The sequence below is a fragment of the Aquarana catesbeiana genome, linkage group LG02 (genome assembly GCF_042186555.1).
Source record: "Aquarana catesbeiana isolate 2022-GZ linkage group LG02, ASM4218655v1, whole genome shotgun sequence".
NCBI classification, from domain to species: Eukaryota; Metazoa; Chordata; class Amphibia; order Anura; family Ranidae; genus Aquarana; species Aquarana catesbeiana.
The window spans coordinates 457,765,449-457,788,141 of record NC_133325.1 but is presented as its reverse complement, the minus strand read 5'-3'; the positions used below and the strand labels follow the sequence as shown (position 1 = coordinate 457,788,141).

Here is a 22,693-nt window from a genome sequence, read left to right as displayed (position 1 = left end):
GACTATGAATTTCAAACCCACTAGATCTACTGTGAACCCATGGAAGCAGTGAATTCAAACATAACCCCTTAGTCACCCATGATGGGGTGGCCGAACCAGTGTCCAGTATAAATAAATCTGTGCATATACACTTTCTCAACAAACTTGATTCTTGGAGTGCTTTGGGAAGCAGTCCATTATGTCACTGACTTTGCATGTCTAAGCCTTCTGTATATTCTGTATTTTACTTTTTGAATATCTACAGATTTAGAACCATTCTTACAACATTTTATGTTTCTAATATGAGAATGTTTTTAGTTTCAACAGATGTCAGCAAAGGATCGGAAGAGGAAAATGTGTCAAGCTCATCTTTGGAATCATATGCCTTTAACTTGGCTAAAGCAATAGAAATGGATGCAAAAATTAGCTTGTTTGGAGAGGAAATAATGCATCCAACCTCTGCGCCAGCCATTGCAGGGAATTCTGGTACAAGCCGAGGTGGCAGGAGTCATTTAATCCAAAAGCAAAAAATTGTCCTGCAGAGTATTGACGAAGGGCCTATTTGAGGTTGCAATTTTCATGCTTATAATCACTCAGATCTGTGTTTGGGCTTCTCAACAACTTGGCCAATACATCATAGTTTGTCTATTTAATGCCATCCTTTCTAAATGTGGAATTTAGAATGGGTGCAGACACCCGCTAAAATTGGTTATTTATTTATTTTTTTTATTTGTATATAGTGGACAAGGGTTAGAAACTTTCAAGTTTTATTCTAACCCCGTACCCCTATTGGGAAAATGTCATTACCTTTTCAGATGTTGAAGAAAAATTCCCCTGATTTCCTGTCTTATTGATTCAAGTTTAATTGACAGGAAATCTTCTCAAAGCAGACACAGTATTAAAACTCTAAACTTTATTACCTTTCTCCTCTTTATAGCAAAAAAGTGACCGGAGTTTTTTCCTTCAAGTGGTTGTAAACCCTTACATATATTAAGTGAAACGACTGGCCTCAACAAATCCTCCATAAGTTGCACCTGTTTATCTGCAGTCCTCTATTTTCTACATCCATTCAGTCCACAATTTATAAAGCTTACCTGAGCTGTCAAAAAATAGGGGGTGGGGAGCTGGAGGGAAGGGACCCCCCCCCCCCCCCCCCTTCACACAACACACAGGGACAGAGCTGAGGCTGCCAGTCAGCTATAGGTCCCTCCCTGTCACCATGTTTCTCTTGGTGTCAGGAAAGCTTGTCAGACGTGATTCATGCTAATAGCAGAGGAACAAAGCAGCCACTTAGTACTCTTAATTGAGACAAGTGCACATTATAGAGGTATATGCTTTGTTCATATTTCATTTCTGAGGTTTACAACCATTTTAAGTGCTGTGATGCAAACTAATTTTAAAGCATTATGCCATGCAAAAGGAACAATAACTAGCCATTGTTACAGGTGAGGTGACAATTTCACTACCTTTTTAACCACTGTTAAGAATGTCACTGCTGTTGTAATGTTTTATTAATTATTCGCACAGTGTTCCAAAGCAGTGTTTTTTCCTCTTTTTGTGGCTAGTAGCAGGTCATATCCTCTAGATCCTGTCATAGAATAAGCAATCAGAATCTTCTATGCTGTTAGTGAAACTATGTTTCTGCCTGTTTGCAATACATTTGCTATCCAACCACGACCATTAGCTGGGTTGTGGAAACGCTGCTTATTCAGCAAAGTACAGTAATCTCAAATCCTTTTTGCAGTAAACTGAAACGTGGGTAATTGCTGTACATTGTTAAACCACCATAACACTTTATGTCTATTACACACAATGAGAAAATCAGACAGAAAATATCGCTTTTGGAGCGATCGTACGATAATCTGATGGTTAGTACACAGCTATTGAAAGGCGATCACAATAGTTCATGCAAAAATATCAGAACGGACAAGCACAACAAAAATTTCTTGTGCGATAACAAAATAAACGATTTTGATGTAATTAGTATGGTATTTGTATGAAAAAAAATTGTGTGACCAAGACCACCCATGCTTGGAAATGAAAGAATACATTGCAATACAATACATCACTTCCGAAGTTGTATTCTGTCGTATGAGAATTTTCATAACTTTAGTAACCTATTGGTTTTCGATATGAGACTAGCATGCAAAAAAAAAACAAAAAAAAAAACGGACGATCATTCATCCGATATTCTTATTGTGTGTACTAGGCTTTACACTGCCTTACTGAATAACCCAACTCAATTTGCTTGTATTTGCCATACTAATCGACAGATATATTAAAGCCAAAAATGCAGTTACAGTGATAGATTCCAGAGTAAGTTGAATACTGTTTACTTACTGTCATGGGTCCATGCAGACTGTTTAATTTTGTGCATATTATTAAAGTGTCAGTCCATCAAATACTGATATTACAGTACATCCATAGGTGGACTTTATTGAGTGTTTGGCTCTTTTCCTATATTCCTTGGAGATTCTGGAGTCAAGATATCCTCTCCTGAGTTTTGGCCTCCACATTTCCTTTCCTTGTATTCTCACTACTTCTATTGTAGCTGGGTCTTTGCCAATTCAGCTGCATTCTCAAATGTTAAATGGAGCCTACACCAGGAAGATTGAGGCACCCTTGTAGTAGTCGAGGTAGGTGCTTATATCTTGGAATTTAGATATGGAAATCTTGCTGCAGAATTGCGCAGAGATTTAAGAAAACAGTATTTAAAGGATAAGTTCACCTTTGGAACATGTTACATGTTACACCCGTTTTTAGAGTGGAACATGTTCCAGCATCTGCTCCGCCCACAAGGCCATGTCATTAATTCACAGTTTCCTGTGAAGGAATGCCTACAAGTACCATCAGCCATTGCAGCTTGTAGTTTTTAGTTGGGGTGCTGGTGAACGCTCTTGTAGTCCACTGATCTTCCTACTCTCAGGTAACTAACTGCCTGCCCGTATGAGGTATGAGCAGGCAGCTATGCTGGGAGGTGAGGCGAGGCGATGCCGAGGCGCACCCCGGTCATGTTTTTACCTGCAAAAAAAGTGCATTTATAGTTTTTTTTAAAGTTGAACTTATCTTTTCACCTAACCACGACCATGTACTCAAAACTGACTTATCAGTCTTTGATGGACTAACCTTTTAAGTAAAGCCTTAGATGCGATATACAGGTACTGTTGATGACACTGTTTTTAGAAGATATTCCTTTTTGTATTGGATTTTTTTCTTTTGGTACGGTTAATCTGTTTTTATAACTACAGCATACTTTCTTAAGTTTGCAGCTGGATTGTATACAGCACTAGATATTTTTTTCTTTATAGCACTAGATCTTGTTTACATGTATTTATTATATATTTAGTTTTTACATTGAATGTGCCTATTGAAAAAGGTGGTGTTGTGCATTTTTTTTTTTTTTTTATACTAAGCAAGTGTATTATGCAACAAATTATTTTAAGTAATTCAGGAGTATTACTTTGCGCTTTTTTCACATGGTGCTATCAGTAGCTTTATGCTTTATATCAGTATTGCGAAAATGCATAGCTAGAGCATGCCCAGATAGCACATGTCAAATCAGCATATTATAAAGGTACTTGTAAAAAAGGATATAAATGAATCATGTTGGAATTCTTCATTATTTCTCACATTTTTAGGAAGATTTATGAAGCAGGTTTCCAACAGAATCAAGTACATAATTGATGCAAGTGAGGCTGCCTTTATTTAAGGCAAAGAATTTCCAGCAATTTTAGGAGTTTGCCTTGCAATCTTGGACAAGTATGATAGTTTTTGATTGATTTGACTTTAAACTTGCAGTGTTTTTCTTCCCTAAATTCTCTCACAATTGAGATGTTGTCACAGACATGCTTTATATTGGAACAATGCTGATTGTGAGGAAGGAATTCGCTAATACAATCAATTTTCTGGTTTATAGGAATGTTAATTTTTTTTTTTCTCAAAGCCAAAGTTACTGGCTTCTTGAACCTGTAGGTTGTCACATAATGCATCACGTTCCAAATGATTTTTCTTAGATGCATGACTTTTTCTGAATTATGTGCAATGTCACGTAATATTTATATACATGGAGCACAATACATTGTGTTCTCAATATATGTATGCAATGGTACTTTTTAAGTTATGGAATATTACAGTAATGGGTATCCCAAAAGGTGTTTTGTTGTGGCTCAAAGAGAAATGTGTAAATGTTAAAGGGGACCATATCCACCACTCCTTTTAAACCTTGAAATGTCGTGGATGCGCAGTGTTATTTACTAGTAGTTTTATATGGATTGTATTTTGAAACAGTAATTTTGTTTTGTACTCTGCTTGGGTTTGGTTTTATAGGAATATTGTACTCTTGTTCTAAACTTGGAGAAGGTTTCCAGTTGACATTTCAGTGAGTTGGGCAAAACGTCTGCAGAAAATCTGTCGTGAGAAAAAAGTATTTTCTACCATTGTTGGCCACCTTGTGCAAACTGCTATTTGTCTGGCTGACTTTCTTCAGCAATTTGAGTCTCTGGCGTAGAACAAGAGCGCTACCAGTGAATTTCAAATTTCTGAGTTTATCTGTTCCAGGTCATTGTCTAAAAAAGCATTGACACCAGAGTAGGATTACTGCCAGGCATTTCATATTTTTAAAGAAACAGTGTTGGTTCTCCTCTGTATTTGTTGTACTTTTTTCTTTTTCTTTTCATTACAAGTGTACTTGAAGGAATTTTAGAGGGAAAAAGGTGGAGGGGGCAGAAACCATTTGTATAGTTATAGGTACGTTTTAAACAACTATATCAGTATTGGGCAGCAATATGACAGCATGTTTTAGTGTGTGTGATATTTAAACCAAAAATTTGTCTTCATAATCAGAATTAAGTGCCACATGGCTGAGCTAATTAATATATAGCCAGCCGATATATGTAGAGGACAGAAGCTGTCAAATCCTGTTCGGTATACCAGCGCAGGGTCAATGGAGCATGTTCTAATAGCTGTATGTTACCAATTCTTGAAGTAAAGTGTTTATATGCATTTTTAGTGCCTTTGCCAGCAGTATTGCTAGAAGTAAGAACTACATGTTCCAAATATTTGCAGTGCTTTGTTTAGATAATTGGTGAAGTGTCAGTACAGGCCACGTTTAATTGACCTCCTGTCAGTCATTCTACAGCAGACATCCTTATTCAATTGACAGTCTGCTTTGTTCCTTCTACATGCAGCCTGCCTTTCCACTAAGCAATGGGGAAATCTGAATTTGCAGAAGCATATTTATAGAAAGTAGATTAAATGCATACACAAACTGTGCTTGAACTAAATTTTAATCACCAGCACTCACTCCAGCTATTTAGAAATTATAGTGTAACTGTGCAAAATTTCTGGCAGCAATTATCATTCAAAAATAATTTTGCGGAGATGAGCAAGCAGGATTACGTATACCAGGTCTTTGTACAAATTAGTTATGAGCCTCTAAAAATAACATTTGTGCTACTTGTACTGGTAATGCCTAAATGCAAATTTTTGTATTTTTTTTTTTTTAACAGTTTTATTTGAAGTGTACAAAAGTGACAGTTCATTCATGTAACTGTACAGTGAAAGCCATGCTTCATTGTACTCAGATCACTGCAGCGCAGCTCTGTTTCTGTGTGTTCTAGTAGTGACTAGCGTTCTACAGTGCAGACAAATGCTTGTCACCCTACTAGTGTAAATTGGCCTTTAAACTGATCAAAGTTTGTCGCTGTAACCTTTGCTGTGTTATAAATATGAAGTCTGAATTTCCAATTGAAGTTTGGGAAATTCATAATTCCAGATTAGTTTGTGTGTGTGTGTGCAGGTTAAAAGGATAAGTTCACTTTTTAGAAAAATTAACAAATGCAAATTTTTTTTTACTTGCAAAAAAAAAAAAAAAAAAAAAAAATTTGCATTTTTTTTTTTTTTGGAGCCTGTAAGGCATAGCACCAGGTGCCATGCAGGTCTCTTTCAGATCTGTCAGTGTATCTGTGTGCCTGTACATCCCATAAGGACGAGCAGATACAATCTGACAGGAAGTGTCAATGAACTACCACGACGCTCCACAGGTCATGCTAATAACCCAAAGCTGTGAACAAACCATCAATGTTTGCACAGGCTGACAACCTCGCTTCTGTACTAAGAAATTTCTTGAACCACCTTGGCAGCTTCAAAACACAGACATTTTCTTACCTTGTGATAGCAAACCCCATCCTTCTAGTCTTGAACCCAGTGGTTCTGCTTTTGATTTTGACAAACCTAAGTCCCTGACTAGGTTATTTTGAACTATGTACAGTATGTCTGGTGAGCCTTATCTCATCCTGATCATTGTCACCATCTGTGCCTGGCTGGTGCATTGCAGCATCTTCATCTGCTTCACCCTAAGCTCCATTTCTTTAGTGGCTTCAGTACTGGCAGATTGTTGTCATGTGGCACTGGTGTTACGGCTGAAGGCAGATTGGGGTATTTAGCAGAGAAACCAGCAACATTGGTCACACAGAAGTAACAGTCTGTCACATAATCATTCTGTTCTTGCCAAATCATTGGGACATCAAAAGGAATTGGCTTCTAAGTTCCTCTGAGACAAGCTCTAAGATCGACAGCACATTTTGCACAACAAAAATGAGGAGCCCAGGCCTTGTCTTGATCATCAATCTTACAACCAGAGTACACTTCATACGCTTTAACAAGTCCAGCCATGATGTCTTTGAGACTTAAGTGTGTACTCGCCACAAATATAGCAGAACATATCACAACTGTTCTAACCGTGAGAATTTTTGCTGTCACCAATTGTCCTATGCCAAGTCTATAACTAGCTTACTTGTTATGTAAATTACATGTACATAGACAATGCTATGCCTTGAAACTGTTGCATCAAAATACATGGAAACTGATATCAACAAAATGAGCAGCATCTGTGCATGCAAGCTTCTTTTATAGCCGTTTCAAGCAATATATATCCAGCCTATGCATGCCCAAACTCTACTATCTCCACAAATGGTATGCAGTATGCCAGGACATTCATGAGCTACATAAAGCATCCTATAACACAAGTGAATACTAGTAAACTGATATATATATATATATATATATATATATATATATATATATATATATATATATATATAAATTAAGTGAAGTAATTGCAAAAAAAAGATGATTTCTATAAAACATTATGTGATAGGTTAAAGTACGGGTTTTTTTTGTGATTAGCAGTTTAAAAAAATCTAAGAAATCCACCAAAAAGTGTTCAGGAAAAAAAATCTTTGTTGTCCAGTGTTATATTCCAGTGTCGCAAGCACTCTGAGACTGAAACTGTACCCGTTTTTACTGTGTCAAAGCGCCTGGACGTGTACTGTTCAATTTCTGGTATATCCCCTATGGGGGACAGCTGAGAATACAGTGCTGCGACACAATGCATGTGGAACATGCAACACTTTTTTTTTTTTTTTTTAATGTGTCATGTCTACCATATTAGTGTGCCTGTTTTTTCTGCTCCGACTCTTTGGTCTTAGTTGAAGCACCACTGGCACCCCACAAGGGTTTGAAGGTCAGTTCGACTTGCTGCTACCTACAAAATGTCTTCTAACCTTCCCTCCTTCTTGCTGCCTTGGCAAAACTCCTTTCCAATGAGTTATTGTTCCTATTCTGAAGCAATGAAGGTTTCTATTCCAACTTGTTTACCATTCTCAAAGCAAAATGTGTCTTTATGCCATTTGGGTCTGAAAGCACTAAACAATTTTCTTGTAAAAAAAATCTCTATAGAATCTACCTGGTCAGGTATTGTCTCCCTCCTTCCAAGAGACTTTCTGACCTCAGTGAACATCAAGAATGCCTACATGCACGTCCCCATTTTCCAGGACATCAATGTTCCTGTGTGTTTGCTGTTGGCATAAAACACTACTTTGCTGACCTTCCCTCTTGGCTGTTCTCTGCACTTCAAGTGTTTACCAAGGTGCTGGCTCTCAGGGTATCCCCATTCTGAGATACCTTGATGAACTGTTATTGAGGAACCAGTTGACACAGACTTCATAAACCCATGTTTACCACAATGTTCAGACTCCCTAAAGGTTCAGCTAGATCCTGCACCTTCAGAAGTCAGAGCTGGAACCAACCCATCACTTGGGAGTAGCTAGGTCTTATAGATGCTGTAAATAAATTCCTCCCACTAATCTGGAAAAGTCTCATGGCAGAAGCCATGTCTGACAGACTGGGAAATAGTCCTGGATATTTTGATGTGCAGGGGACTTGGTCACCTGGAAACACTCTTCCCGTTCTTTTGTCCCAAGGACTGGTTTGCCTAATGGCTGGCTTCTGTTGAACAGTCCTGCTGGAAAAAAACAGCATTTAATCAGTGCATGCAGCCAATGGCGGCGGCACTGATCAGTGTGTTCTGATGGGGCGGAGTCCCCACTGTCAGAATACAATAGCACAGCAGGGGAGATCCCTGCATCCACATCGCTTGTGTGGATGCGGACATATAATTTTTTTTTTCCTTTTAATGCAGGGGGAAAAAAAAAAACTCCCTTCTGCTTTACTGTTGCATATAAAACACTAATATTTAAAAAAAATTAATGCTGCCCCCTCCACCCTTCACTTTACTAAAATGTATTCTGATAACTGTATGCTAATATGATATATAGTGATGGCATTTTTGGTGTTTTTTAAATTTGATTTATTTCATAAGTGTCTTCAGATTTAGTACACATGGGCTGAATGTTGGACAGCATCGGCCGGTTCAACAGAAACAGGCCAACGTTTGGCCCGTGTGTACAGAAGCCGGCCGTTGGGTTGGCTTCTGTCAAAGGGTCATGACCGAATAAGATCTTTCAACCAGCTCCCTGATCAGTTGTCTCAACCAATGGCTTAGAGTGCTGACCGAAATCTTCTCGCTGGGGGCCGTCCCCCTGTCAGGACACAATAACACAGCAGGGGAGATCGCTGTACCAACATCAAATTGTTAGTACAGCTCTGAGCTGTCAGTCGGCGTAGTATGTACTAGGTTTAAGGCCTCATGCACACTGGACATTTTGCTTACTCTCCTAAACTCCTTTCCTCCTAGCAGCAGAGTTTTGGCACAAGAGACGCTTGTAAAGTCATGTAATGCATTTAGGTGCATCAAGCGTTTGGGTGTTAATTCATTCCATTGACCAGAATAATAATTTATTCCGGCCAATGAACGCTCAAGCGATAAATGTGCCTAACACTTAAATGTGTTTAGGTGTGTCAAGCGTTTTTTTTTTCTAACAACTCTGCTGTTCCTAGACACACTGGTTGTGGGTTTTTTTTTTCTTTCTGCCTCTAAAAGCCTAATGGTGCATGAACACAAAGGTTAACCTGCAGGGGCATTTAGAGGCAGGGAAAAAAAAATCTAGGAGCAACCGAAAAAATATAGTGTGCATGAGCACTAACTGGTACTGCAGCTGTCGAATCAGAATCAACTGGTACTGCAGCTGCTGGCAGTGTTTTTGCTCGCTCAGCATGAAAACATAAAGAAAAATATAAATGAAGATATGTGAAAAAAATTCATACTCTTTATGCTATTAATATTATACATTTATCAGAATGCAGTATTTTTTTTTTTTTTTCTTTGCTAGTCATTTCAAGGGGTTGATTTCATCTGCTTATGACATGAGCTGCTCTCTGAGTCATGCACAGAATGGGTTGCTCTCACATGACTAAAATATGCAGCATCTGAAATGAGCAGACTGGCATTAGGCTGCTTGAGTCAGCTTTTTAAAAATGTTCTGCGAGAAACTTTTGATGATGCATCTGTTCTCAACTCGTGCCACAGACTAGTTTGTAGCCCTAAAACTGAACATATTCTGCATCACTGAAAGTAAACTCGCTTCCCTGAAACGGTTATGCAGCTCAGGGGTCAGAAAATGGCAGCTTGAAACAAACTTCTCACACAGGTGTTCTGCTTACTGACTGAATTCATATAAGTATGGTTTTTTCATATGATCATGTATTTGTTTATAACCTCCTACTAGTATGCATTGGGAACTGAACTGTTTAGCTAAGTATTGGTGCATTTTTGCTTCCATGCCTTTTTTTTTCTAGCATTTTGTACTGTTTGCCAATTTTTTTAGGATATACTTTTAAATTGTCTTTTTTTATGCATTTGTTTTTGTACAAAATTGTAAATACACATTTTGTATTGATTTCAAATTGACTGTATTAGTTTCAATAAAACACATTTAGTAATAAAAAAAGTCTTGTGTGTTTATTAATAAAAATCATTATAAACCAAACAGTTTTTTTCACACCAATTAGCAGCTGTCTCTGTAGTAAGAGAGAACTGAGCACTTCTGTATGTGTGTGTGTGTATAGATAAATACACATTATCTATCTAATCAGATTTTTTTGATTTTCAAATCAGATTTTTTTTTTAATAAAATGCTTGTGGAGTAAAAATCTAATGATAGTTTTTAATTTAACATTAATAATTTTGTTCATTCTGAATGAAATGGAGCTTAGTTATGTAGCATGCGGCTGTATATGCTGCAATATTTACATTTTTGTTAAACTCATTCAATGAATCCAAGCTCTGCAAGCTGAGATAACATGCAATGCATTGATGCCTTCACACAATTTCACAGTAACCAAAAGATAAAACATAGTTCAGGAATATTCCTTTATCCCATTGTTTTGCAAATCTATGTACACTACAAACTGTATTATTGTTTGAAGAGAAATGCATTTGTACCAGGCTGTGAGGAGGAAGGGCAAGCAGTAAAAAATAAAGTGAAACCTTTTAAGCAGCTTAAAAACTTTGATCTTTCTGCACATAGCTTGAAGTGCTTTACTCCTCCCTTGAGGAGCAAAATGGCAGCAGGCTGTAAAAGAGACCCAGTTTGGGAATATTTACTAACCTGACAGCTTATTATTCTAAATAGGAAACCTTCATTTTGTTTGCAAATATTAAAGTTTCTAACTACCAGCAAGAATGAGTCCTTACATTTAAAGAGCACAGACATTTCAGATCCATCATGGCAGCGCCTCTTGGCGGGCATCCACTCACCTGCTGCAGCCATGTGCCTCACCTAGTTGTGTCACTGCCGCATCACCAGCCGTCCCATTAAAGTGAATGGGACTGTCGGTGAGTCAACAGTGGGTCAGAGAAGGAGTCGCAGCGGGACAGAGATGACACTTGCCCTTTAAAAATTATGATTTAAATCAAGCCTTTTTACTATTGATTTAAATAGTCTTGATTTAAATCAAATCTATCTAAAGATATATTGGTAGAGATACTAGGGAATTTGATTGGCACATGTTTTATGTCAGCGGTACTCTTCTAAGCCTAGAAGACTGAGCAGATGCTGCTCCTAATTTAAAAAAAAGGGCATAAGTCCCTTTTGTAAATAGACGCAATCTGCTCCCTGTTCTATGCTATGTTACAGCACAGACAAATTCAGCCGGAGTTGCATGTTCCAATTCCCCTTCCTGCTCAGCTGGGTGCGGGAGGAAGGGATGTGAAGGGTCAATAACACCGCAGACTCAGCTTGTGCAGTGCAATTACTGTTGAGCAGGGAGAGAGATGTGAGCTTCCTGCGGAGTGGACCGTGCGTCAGTTTTTATAAAATAGATATATAGATATATATCTATATAGATATATATCTATATAGATATATATCTATATATGTTAATGTTACCCTTTTACGGGGTACATAACTACAGATAGCACATTACTGTACAGTAACTGGTGCTCACCCATGTTACAATTTTTTTGCCAGGAAATATTAAGTCATCAAAGATCATATTAGGTTTGTATACCCAGGGGGAGGGGAGAGGGTCAAGTGACTAAGTGAAGCAAGGAATCACTAGTATCCTGAGAGTCTATCCATGGTGCCCATATTTAGAAGTTGTTTTTTTTGTTTTTTGTTTTTTTTTTTTTTTAGAACAGCCTGCTAGTTTCTATTTAATGCTAAAATAGAAATTGTCTCGGGAGGAGCATAGAGACATGAAATGGGTATATCTGCTTCCTTAATGTGGTGCACGCAATAAATTACAGTTTTATGTTCCATTTTAACGGGACAGGAACCTTTTAAGGATAAGTCCACCCTAACACTAAAATCCCTGCATCTACAGAAATCCACGATCTAACACTAACCTATCTAGCGCCTCCTTCGCTGTGGAGGCGGGTGCAGAGGACACAGCCAACAACGGAAGCCCCATAGTAAGTCTGTGGGTGACTTCACTCTCCATTTATTTCAAAGCCCTTGTCAGCTGTGTTCTCAGCAGAGCTTCCGCCGCTGGAGACCGGACCGGATCGGCTTCAAAAAAGGTACGTATGCTGATTTCTTCTTTATAGGGTTAGATAGGTATGTCCAGTTTATAGGATGTTTTGAGCACTATTCACACAAGCCTTTAAATTGCATCTGTATTCACTAGTCACTGCCAAATGCATAGATATGGCAATTTGCTTTATATCCTATTGCTTCAATTCACACTAATGCATTTTCCCCCCACTGGAGCAAATTGGATCATGCTCTATTGGGCGGTTATAGGATTGTGTGTATGAAGGTTTTCTATTTTTTTTTTTTGGTTGAACTAATTGGAGTTCATTCTGAGATCATGGTTTATCTGTTCTAGATACTGATGTACTGTTTGAAGACCAAGTTTGCTTCACTTTAAGTACCAAAGACAATAACTGTGCCAAAGTGCAGCCATGTCTATGTCATTTAGCTGTTGGGCACTAGTGTGTCCGTTGGCTGGTTAAAAAAACCTTTGAAATAGGGAGGGTCATTTTCTAAACCTAAAATGTTTTATCTGTTATCGTACAGGACACTAGAGTTCATTCTTAGATAATCCAAAAATCGTCAGTGTTGTCAGAGCAGAGCAGACGTCCACTCGTGTGTGCGAGAAGCACCGGCCATCCAGGACCCCCCCCAAGGCTCCCCAGCGGATCCAGCGGACTGACCAGGTCCCCCAGCACCCCCCAGCAACATCTAGGAACGGAAAATGGGTACCTGGGCCCCAGTGTCACCGCGCCGTAGCCAGCCTCCGGACGCCCAGTTCCAGCCCAGTTCCAGCTCACAGCCTCCCAGGACACACCGCTCCGGCCAGCACTCCGCCCGGCCCGGCCTGCTTCCTCCCCCTGCCTCCACACCCCATTGGCAGACCCGCCCCCTTCACCCCTCCTCTAGCTGTGACGCGATCGTAGTCTCACCAGGGATCCTTACCTAGGACAGACCGTGGCTCGGGCCTAGTCTGGCGGCCATCTTGGGACACCCAGACGCAGCAGCAGCACTCCCTCAGCTTCCCGGAGCACATCCTTGGACTCCAGCGGGTCCTACCGGGACCCCGGTCCCCCTACCCGCCCAGACCCCTGCCCTCCAGTGCCCCCCCACAGCATTCTATCATACAGCGGCTCAGGCCTAGTCCGGCGGCCATCTTGGTACTCCCAGGGAGGCCGCAGCTCCTACAGACCACCCGGAGCTCATCCCGGGCTCACAGCAGCACTCTACAGGGACCCACCAGCCCCCAGTGCACCTCCACAGCCGCAGTCTGGTCACCTCGTCCCTAGCCGCTAGACTCGGGGGAACAGACCGCGGCTGCGGCCTAGCTCCAGCCCACCTCCTCAGCTCACCCCTCTCTCTCCGCGGGCAGTTGCCCTTTCACCCCTGAATACCACCGCCGTCTCACCACAAGGGCACCGGGCAATACTGAGAGCAGAACAATCCTCGGCTCAGGCCTTACACCGGCATTCATCTTGATCCCTCCAGACGCAGCTCAGTACCAGGAAGTAGTAGCCTAGGTCAACCTCAGTGTCCTCTCCTTGGTCTGACCCCTACCCCTCTACTCATCACCGACCAACCGGGGTCAGGTAAGTACACGGGGCCACCCTCTAGCAGTTGAGCCAGGGACTCAGTCCGATCGCCTCCGGGGTCAGGAAGGAATTTTTCCTCTGCTGTAGCAATTGGCCAGCTCAGCTAGGGGTTTTCGCCTTCCTCTGGATCAACAGGAGGGCAGTTAGGCCTGCGTGGCCCCCACCCACCACCACCACCAAGTCCCATCGCACCGTCATCAACGCCACCTGAAGCAGCGGCTTTCTTCAGACCATCATCTTCTCAGCAACAGAAGCAATGGCACCCTTCAGGACCACCATCTACTTAGCAACTTCACCATCGATACATCAATATCATCACCGCATCATCCTACCTTCAGTAATTTTCTCGCCATGTGCAACTTCAAGTACTCAGCGGACGCTCTCCACAGGCTAAGAAGTACCACCTCAACATTAACAACGTCCGTTCATAAAATACTACAGAAAGAACAACCTACAATCAACCATCAAATATAGGAAGACAACAATTCAACCACAACAATTAGCATGCGCTTTGATCAACACCAGATCTGCAGTCAAGCACAGACTGGAAGTACACGACTTCATCACCCAAAACAACATACATTGCCTCTTCATTACTGAAAGCTGGCTAACACCTTACTGCAACGCCATCCTAACCGAATTAGTACCTGAGAACTACAGGATCCTAACGGAGCACAGAACAGGAAAAAAAGGAGGAAGCCTAGCAGTGATCTTCAAATCTCACCTCGCGCTCACCAAACCAACTGTACAGTGCCTTTCATGGAGACACTCACCCTACATCTACAAACAACACCCCAAAACACTATCCACATACTTCTATGTTACAGACCACCAGGCCTGAAGACAAACCTCCTGACACCCTTCACAGAATTCATGTCAACTCACACCCTGAAAACCAAAAACTTTTTGGCACTTGGAGATTTCAACCTCTGGGCAAACTCCACCCAAGACCCTATCGCCACCGCCTGCATTAACCAACTGAAAGAATTAGGTCTTCAGCATCTGATAAATGCTCCCACACATGGTTCAGGACACATTCTGGACCTCATCTTCAAACAAAATATGGACGTCAACATATTCGACAATCTACCGCTACCATGGACGGATCACCACGCTATCAAATTTAATATTGCTACCAACACCACCCTCCAAAAACGGAAACAGGCAATTACAACACACTGGACAAGATCTCAGAGGAAACTACACTCCGAACTCTTCAAAACCACATTATCAAACAAAATAGCAATGTTAAACTTAAACCACTCAACAGAACATACGCTCAACTCCTTAAACAAGGCATTACTACAAACTGCAGACTCAGTGGCTTCAAAACATAGAACACACATCCACAAAACAACCTCTGGATGGTTTAATGGCACTCTTACTTTATTAAAGCAGGAACGCAGACGAGCTGCAAGAGCCTGGAGAAGAAACTCCACCAAAGGAAAACCACACAAACTACAAAGCACTCACGGAGAAATATCACAAAGCAATCTTCAAAGCAAAAAAGGAACATTTCTCAAACACCATCTCATCAGCCTTAAACCGCCCTCGGGAACTCTTCAAAATAGTCACCAAGACTATGAACCCAACCTGCCTAGAGCCCCCAGGAAACGAAACCCAAGAATTCTGCAATGAATTATCGGATTTTTTTATCGATAAAATCGACAACATCCGGAAAACAATTCAACAGAAAAAAACAACCAATCTCATTCAACCAAAGCAAAAAGAAAAAATCAATACGATCATCACACAAGCACCAAATTTTTCACTGATCCCAATCACCACTGACACCACCAAAAACATCATCAGAAGCCTCAGAGACAGCACATCACCAAACGACATAATTCCCACAAAACTCCTGAAAGAATGTTCCGACATCTTGGCTCCCACTATAATACACCTCATCAACCAGTCGTTCAAAGAAAGGACTGTTCTAATCGCCCTCAAACATGGCATCGTCAAACCCCTCCTAAAGAAACCCAACCTCGACCCTAAGGACCCTAACTATCGCAGACCGATAACAAGCCTCAACACCATCTCCAAGATTATCGAGAAAGCAGTAGTACAACAGCTTCAACACCACCTGGACATGCACAAACTCCTGGACCCTCTGCAATCAGGCTTCCGCCCAGGCCATGGCACAGAAACAGCACTTCTCAAAATATGGGACGACGCCCTCGAAGCAGCTGATGATGGAGAATCATGTCTCTTGGTACTGTTGGACCTCAGTGCAGCGTTCGATACAGTGGACCACAATACTCTACTCATCCGCCTCACAGAAGTAGCAGGAGTCACAGATTCAGATCTACAATGGTTCGCATCCTTCTTAGGAAATCGCTCTCAGACAGTGAAACTAGGAGCTTTCACCTCTGAAACCCGCGCAGTCTCTTGTGGAGTCCCTCAAGGTTCACCCTTGTCACCAGTGCTCTTCAACATCTACATCCACCCACTCCTCAAAATCATCAGAAAATCGGACCTCTGCTTCCACTCATACGCTGATGATACCCAACTCTACCTTCGCATCACCGGAGAAAAAGACCATCATCAGCAACTAGAAAAATGCCTCACTTTGATAGACGACTGGATGACCACTAGCTCTCTTAAACTCAACGGATCAAAAACGGAGCTTCTTCTCCTACACGCAGACCAAAATTCCAAAACTGAGACCCCATGGACACCGCCCACCATCTTTGGACAGACCATCTCTCCAAGCACCAAAGCCAAGAGTCTCGGAGTCATTTTTGACTCAGAAATGTCAATGGATGCACAAATAAGATCAGTAGTCAGCCAATCTCACCATCTCCTCCGCCTGCTACGTAGACTCATCCCCTTCGTCCCAGAAGAGGACAAAGCAGCAGTAGTTGGAACAATCAATTCCAGACTCGACTACGCAAACTCCCTCTACATAGGACTACCCCAATATCGGCTTGCGCGCTTGCAACTCCTCCAAAACACGGCGGCAAGACTGTTAACAGGAAAAAAACCCTAGGAATCCATCTCCCCTTCCATGAGGAGCCTACATTGGCTAACCGTAAAGAACCGAATCACTTTCAAGACCCTCTGCCTCACCCATCCTCAATACCTATGCGAGAAAATAAAGCACTATACACCCAATCACAGTCTTCGATCTTCTAATCAAAACCTCCTCCTTATTTCAAAAACCCACTACAAAACAAAAGGAGAACGAAGATTCGCAGTCCAAGGACCACGGTTATGGAGCGCTCTACCTACTCACATGCGCATGGAAGAAAACCATCAGGCCTTCAGGAAGAAACTCAAGACCTACCTCTTCTAAGAAGCTGGACAACACAGGACAGATCTAGCGCCTTGAGGCGATTCAGTTCGCATTTGCAGCGCTATACAAATCATTCATTCATTCAATGGGTTTTATGGTGCTACCTTCAGGTGATTGGATGCTGGCAAAAGCTTTGCTGTAAACTACTTAGCATAACCATAAAATCATGCCCACTCCATGAGAATCCATTTTTTTTGTTAGTGTCTTTAGGTCTTTCCATTTTCCACCAATTTTCCTCTTTTATTCTACTGACACTGCTTATTGCCTTATGGCTCACTAGCCGTTCCCAGAGCAATTATGCTGATGTACATCTGGGAACTGTACCTGGACCCCACAACAGTGGAGCCATCCTGTAAGGTGCTAGAGCAGTGGTTCTCAACCTCAGTCCTCAAGTACCCCCAACATGCCACGTTTTGGGAATTTTTCTCAGATAAAATAGCTGTCCAAAATACCAAGCCGTTGACTCTGATTTAAAGCACCTGTGCAAGTTAAAGGAAAACCTGAAAACATGGCCTGTTGCAGGTACTTGAGGACTGAGGTTGAGTACCACTGGCACTCACCCTGGTATGTGGTAGGGGTGTGTACCACCCCTAAATAGTGGGGCGGGATTCACAGTGTCCACATATCAACTATCACAATATAAACAATATTACTAGCCACTGCAGAGCAAGACATCATCACATCAAAAATATTGTTTCAGACTAATCCTTACTTAGAGTCCCAGTGCATCTGTCCAATCAGTCATCCATTCTGTTTAATCAGCCAACAACCCCCAGTGAGGGAGAGGATGGCTATGTCCTGCCACCAAGTATTCTAGTTTGGACCAATTGGAGGGGGGACCAACCAGGCACTTCCAGCCAGGCATCCCAGATGTTTTCAAACTTCATTGGATGGCATATGTGGTGCAACAAGTGAATTAGCAACTTGGTGCTATATAGGTTCAGGGCCGTAGTTTCCCTGTACATTTACATACCAGTTTCTTGGCTACACATCTTAAATTATTCCCTGGATTTACTGTATATAAAAGCACCTTGCACTTGGTTTTATATACGTAAATGACTGTTGCACCTAAAAAATATCCTGAATACCCGATCCAAAATCTAACTATATAAAGATTAAATGCTCGCTCCTTACAAATCCATAACCTGGTTGACCTTTGGAGAGAGTTCCATCCCCTAGGTAAATATTACATACACTATTCTCACCCCCACCATTCTCAATCTAGAATAGATCATGTGCTTATGTTGAGGAAACATCTCCTCCTAGTGGTATCCACTTCTATTTTAGCTGCCCCGTGGTCAGATTATGATCCCGTTCTGGTAGTATGTCACTCTATTCTCTAACCACCCCATTCCCCCTGGGTAATGAATGACTCGCTTCTATCTTTCAAGGAGATTCAGGATGATATTCTGAAAGCTTCTGAGGATTATTTCCGTAACAACATGGGTTCAGTTTAATCTCCTGTAACTTTATTTTAGGCATACAAAGAGGTTCTTAGGGGCCACATCATACAGCTAGCTTCTAAACGGGAACGCGGTCTTCTGCAATGAGATTTATAGACCCATCTGCACTTTGTTAGTCCCATCTGTAATTACTCTCTACTGCATTTAAACAATCCCCTGCTTCTGCTAAACGTCTTGGATTAGGCCCGCTCAGAGCTAGACCTCTGCCGCACAGATGGAGATGAGCGTGTTCTGCGTTGGTCTCGCCAGAAGTGGTATGCTATAGCGAACAGACCAAACCAGATGCTTAACAGGCTTCGTACCTTTGCTCCTAAATTTACCCCTATCACTTTGCATACCAGTCATAATGTACTCAACCAGTTGAGGTTCTGAAGGCATTCCGTTACCATTTAACCAAATTGTATTCGGGCATGATCAATCGGGTAGTTGGGACACAGACAGTTCCTTCGATCGTCTTTCACTCCCCACTTTGACGGAGGCTCACTTGGCCCTCATGGACCGGGACATTCAAGTTTTGGAGGTCCTTCAATGTATCAAAGATTTGAAAGTGGGTAACTGACCAGGACCAGACTGCTACATGTCGCTTTATTATAGGAAGCTGGCTGACGTTATAGCCCCACATCTGACAGCTATGTATAACTCTGTTAAAAATGGCCAGAATTTCACCTTGGACCTATTGACCACTAATATTGTCATGCTTCCCAAACCTGACCATGATCATTCCTCTTGGGCTAAACTCAGACCCATTTCTTTAATCAATATAGATATGAAGGTTCTGACCAAGATTCTGGCTAACTGTTTGAACTCTTTCCTTCCCCGCTTAATTAAGAAGGATCAAGTTGGCTTTGTACCACAGACGCAGGCAGAGGATGCTATCTGGCGAATTTTTCAGCTGCAACACACAACCGTTCGCCTTTATGGATTTGGTGCCTCATTCCTGCGATGGATGGCAGCCCTCTATGATTTCCCCCATGCTAAACTTAAATATTATGGATTTAAGTCACCACTGGTCAACACCCACTCTCACCACTGCTGTTCATTTTGGCATTGGAGTCATTGGCGGAGGTGGTTCGCTCCCACCCAGATATAAGTGATATTGATGTTGCAGGCTGTTCCCATAAAATATCTTTATTTGCCAACGATATCTTGCTAACTTTAACCTCTCCAAGAATCTCCCTACCACATTTATTCTCTCTTCTAGACTATTTTGCTTCTTCTCTCGGGACTTTTTGTTAACCCTTCCAAATCTAAAGCCCCGATGGTTAATCTTTATCACCCAGTACTGATAAGTTTGAAATCATCCTTTCCCTTTCAGTGGCACTCCTCTCTACCCTATCTCAAAATCTGCCTTACTCCTACGTACGCGGGAATGTTCCAGGCCAACTACCCATCCCTGTTAAAACGTTTGTCTGATATGCTGTCCTGCTGGTCCCACCTATCATTGTCTTGGTTTGGTAGGATAACTGCAATCCGAATGTCTTACCTCCCTAAACTACTCTTTCGGGTCTTGACTGTCCCCGTCCCTTCATATATTTTACGCATTCCACCAACGCAAGCTTTTGCAACTTATATGGGGATCTACCCATCCTCGAATCAGTAAACATGTCTTGTACACCCGACGGCTCAATGGCGGCCTTTCGGTCCCTAAATTGCAGGCTATTTTTACGCCAGCAAGCATAGCCCCACTTTCCCCTCTCCATGAAACATATCAGATGCTGCTATGGGCCACAATAGATCTTGTCGACTCCGATCCTATGCCTGTCTCCTCTCTACCATGGCTCCCTCATATTCACGTCCAAAAATGATAGGGCCATGTTTAGCCCACTCCTTACAATTATGGAACTCAATCAAATATTCCATGGGTTTGTTTTCCCCTCATCTCCCACTATTGAAACTCTATCATTGTCCATTATTTCCTCCAGGTTGTGAAAACCCATCTCAATTCTTATGGTGGACCATACACGGGTTTACAGACATTCACTCCCTGTTTACCCCTACTAGGAAATTGACATTTGACACCTTACGCTCTTCCCATGATATTCCTTTGAGAGAACACTATAGCTACCTACAATTGAGACACTTTCTCCAACAACTTATCAAATCCCACCCTACCCCATACACTCTGACTCCTTTTGAGAGCTAGACCCCACTCCCTAGGCATAATATCGTCTATATACTCATCAATAATTTCTGCAAAAAAGCCTCAGTTGAGGCCCTACCATCTTCAATGGGAAAAGGAATTGGGGAAACAGACTATGACCATAGCCCTTTCCAAGTGCTCGAGAAATGTCCTTATATTGGAGAATGCCTGTAAAGTGTTATACAGGTGGTACTACACACCATTCCAACTTACTCTCCTCTCTGATTTTGAGGATGCTCACAAGAAGGCTCTATGGCACATATATGGTGGTCATGCCTGAGGGCGTGCAGGTTATGGCTCAGGGTTTATACCCTTCTTTGTAATTTATTTCATATAAACCTTAAAAGGGACTCCTACATAGCCCTTCTTGGTAAACCAATTGTGGGATTACTACGCCCCGAATGGCAGCTAGCTCAACATCTCTTTACTGCAACTAAATTAACCATTGCAGGGGGGGCATGTCCGGATGTGAGCCGAGAAAGACATGCTGCTGTGGAGCTCCGCACAACCTGATACTATCTATTGCCATCCTCTGCACTGATCAACTTGGTGAGCCTCCAAATCTGCCCCATAGGTCCTTGGGCATCCCCTGCCTCAATTACAGCCTATATTGTGGATCCCGGCTGGCCGCTAGTGTTGTTATCTGGCCCGCAGCTGGCTCCACGCAGCCGGGACCCACCGCAATCTTGCGGCCTACAAGACCACATACATCCACCACGCTCGAGTGAAGCGATCTGCGGAACGAGCGGCGGCCTCACCATCATCCATCTAAGGCAGCTTCTCCAGAGGGGGTGGACTGGGAGTGAGCCATCGGAGGGCCGCCTGAAGATCCCCGGGGACGTGCTCTCCGCACCAGCGGCCCGCCGCCTGCATCCTCCATGCCATCTACTGCCATCCGCTACACTGACTAACCTGGTGAGCCTCCAGGTCTGCCCCATAGGTCCCTGGGCTTCCCCTGACTCGATCACAGCCTGAATTGTGGATCCCGGCCGGCTGCTAGTGTAGTTATTCGGCCCATGGCTGGCTCCACACAGCTGGAGCCCACCGCCATCTTGCGGCCCACGGCCTATATACTCCGCTCTCGAGTGCCACGATCCGTGAGACGAGCGGCAGCCCCTTCTACATGGGGCAGCTTCTTTAGAGAGGGTAGTCCGGAAGTGTGCCATCGGAGGGCTGTCTGGGGATCCCTGAGGGCAGACTCCTCATCTGCAGCCCACCGCCATCTTGGGGCCTGCAGAACCAGCAGCATCCTTCCAGCTTGGGCACTGTGATACGGCCGTACTCTCCTCCCTCCCTCCTGCCAGACTCCCTGGGGGGAAAGGCTGACTCTTACTGCAGCTGGGGAAGTGGATAGCCTGTGAAGGTGGACGCGTCCTGCAGGAACTTCGCCCCCATCAGCACCTTCGCATCCTACTCCGCGGACCCCAATACCTACCCGCAGGCCCCCATAGAACCTCCTTCATCGCGGGGCAAACCTCGGATGGGTCACCCTAGGACCCGCTACTCAAAATCTGGTTCGAAGGCTTCTCCCCCCCCCCACCGGCGACCGTCTCCTCCATGAGGTGGCCCGCTACCATGATGGCAACGAATACGCAGGCGGTCGTGGAGCCGGGGGCGGCAGTGGCCCCCACAGGGGCGGAGATCCTGGCGGCCAGTACAACGTGCAAGGAAACTCTGACAACCAAGATCGACTTCCTGACCATAGATGTCGGTCTCATCCGCCAGGATATGGATAAATTCCGGTCCCACATCACGGAGGTGGAGGACAGAGTCTCCACAGTGGAGGATACAGTTTGAGCAGATTCCAGAGAGGTGAGGGCCCTGCAGCTCCAAGTGAAAGCACTCCAGGAGCGTGCTATAGACACTGAGAACCGCCTCAGGCGGAATAACATCCGCATACTTGGATTACCTGAGAGAGCTGAGGGCCCCAGACCAGCTGAGTTTACTGAACAATTGCTGTCCACCCTGTTCAGCCAGGGTCCCTTCGCTCCCCCCAAGACCAGGGGCCC

The 22,693-nt window shown here is 42.9% G+C and overlaps 1 protein-coding gene across 1 annotated transcript in view; it reads left to right on the top strand.

Annotated features, from left to right (window-relative positions):
• Positions 1-7,073, top strand: part of GPR161 (G protein-coupled receptor 161) — a 48,573-nt gene extending 41,500 nt beyond the window's left edge. The window contains exon 6 of the mRNA XM_073615637.1: positions 298-7,073. Coding sequence (XP_073471738.1) covers positions 298-545 — 248 coding nt within the window. The 3' untranslated portion in view covers positions 546-7,073. The remainder of the gene's footprint in view (positions 1-297) is intronic.
• The last annotated feature ends 15,620 nt before the right edge of the window (positions 7,074-22,693 follow it).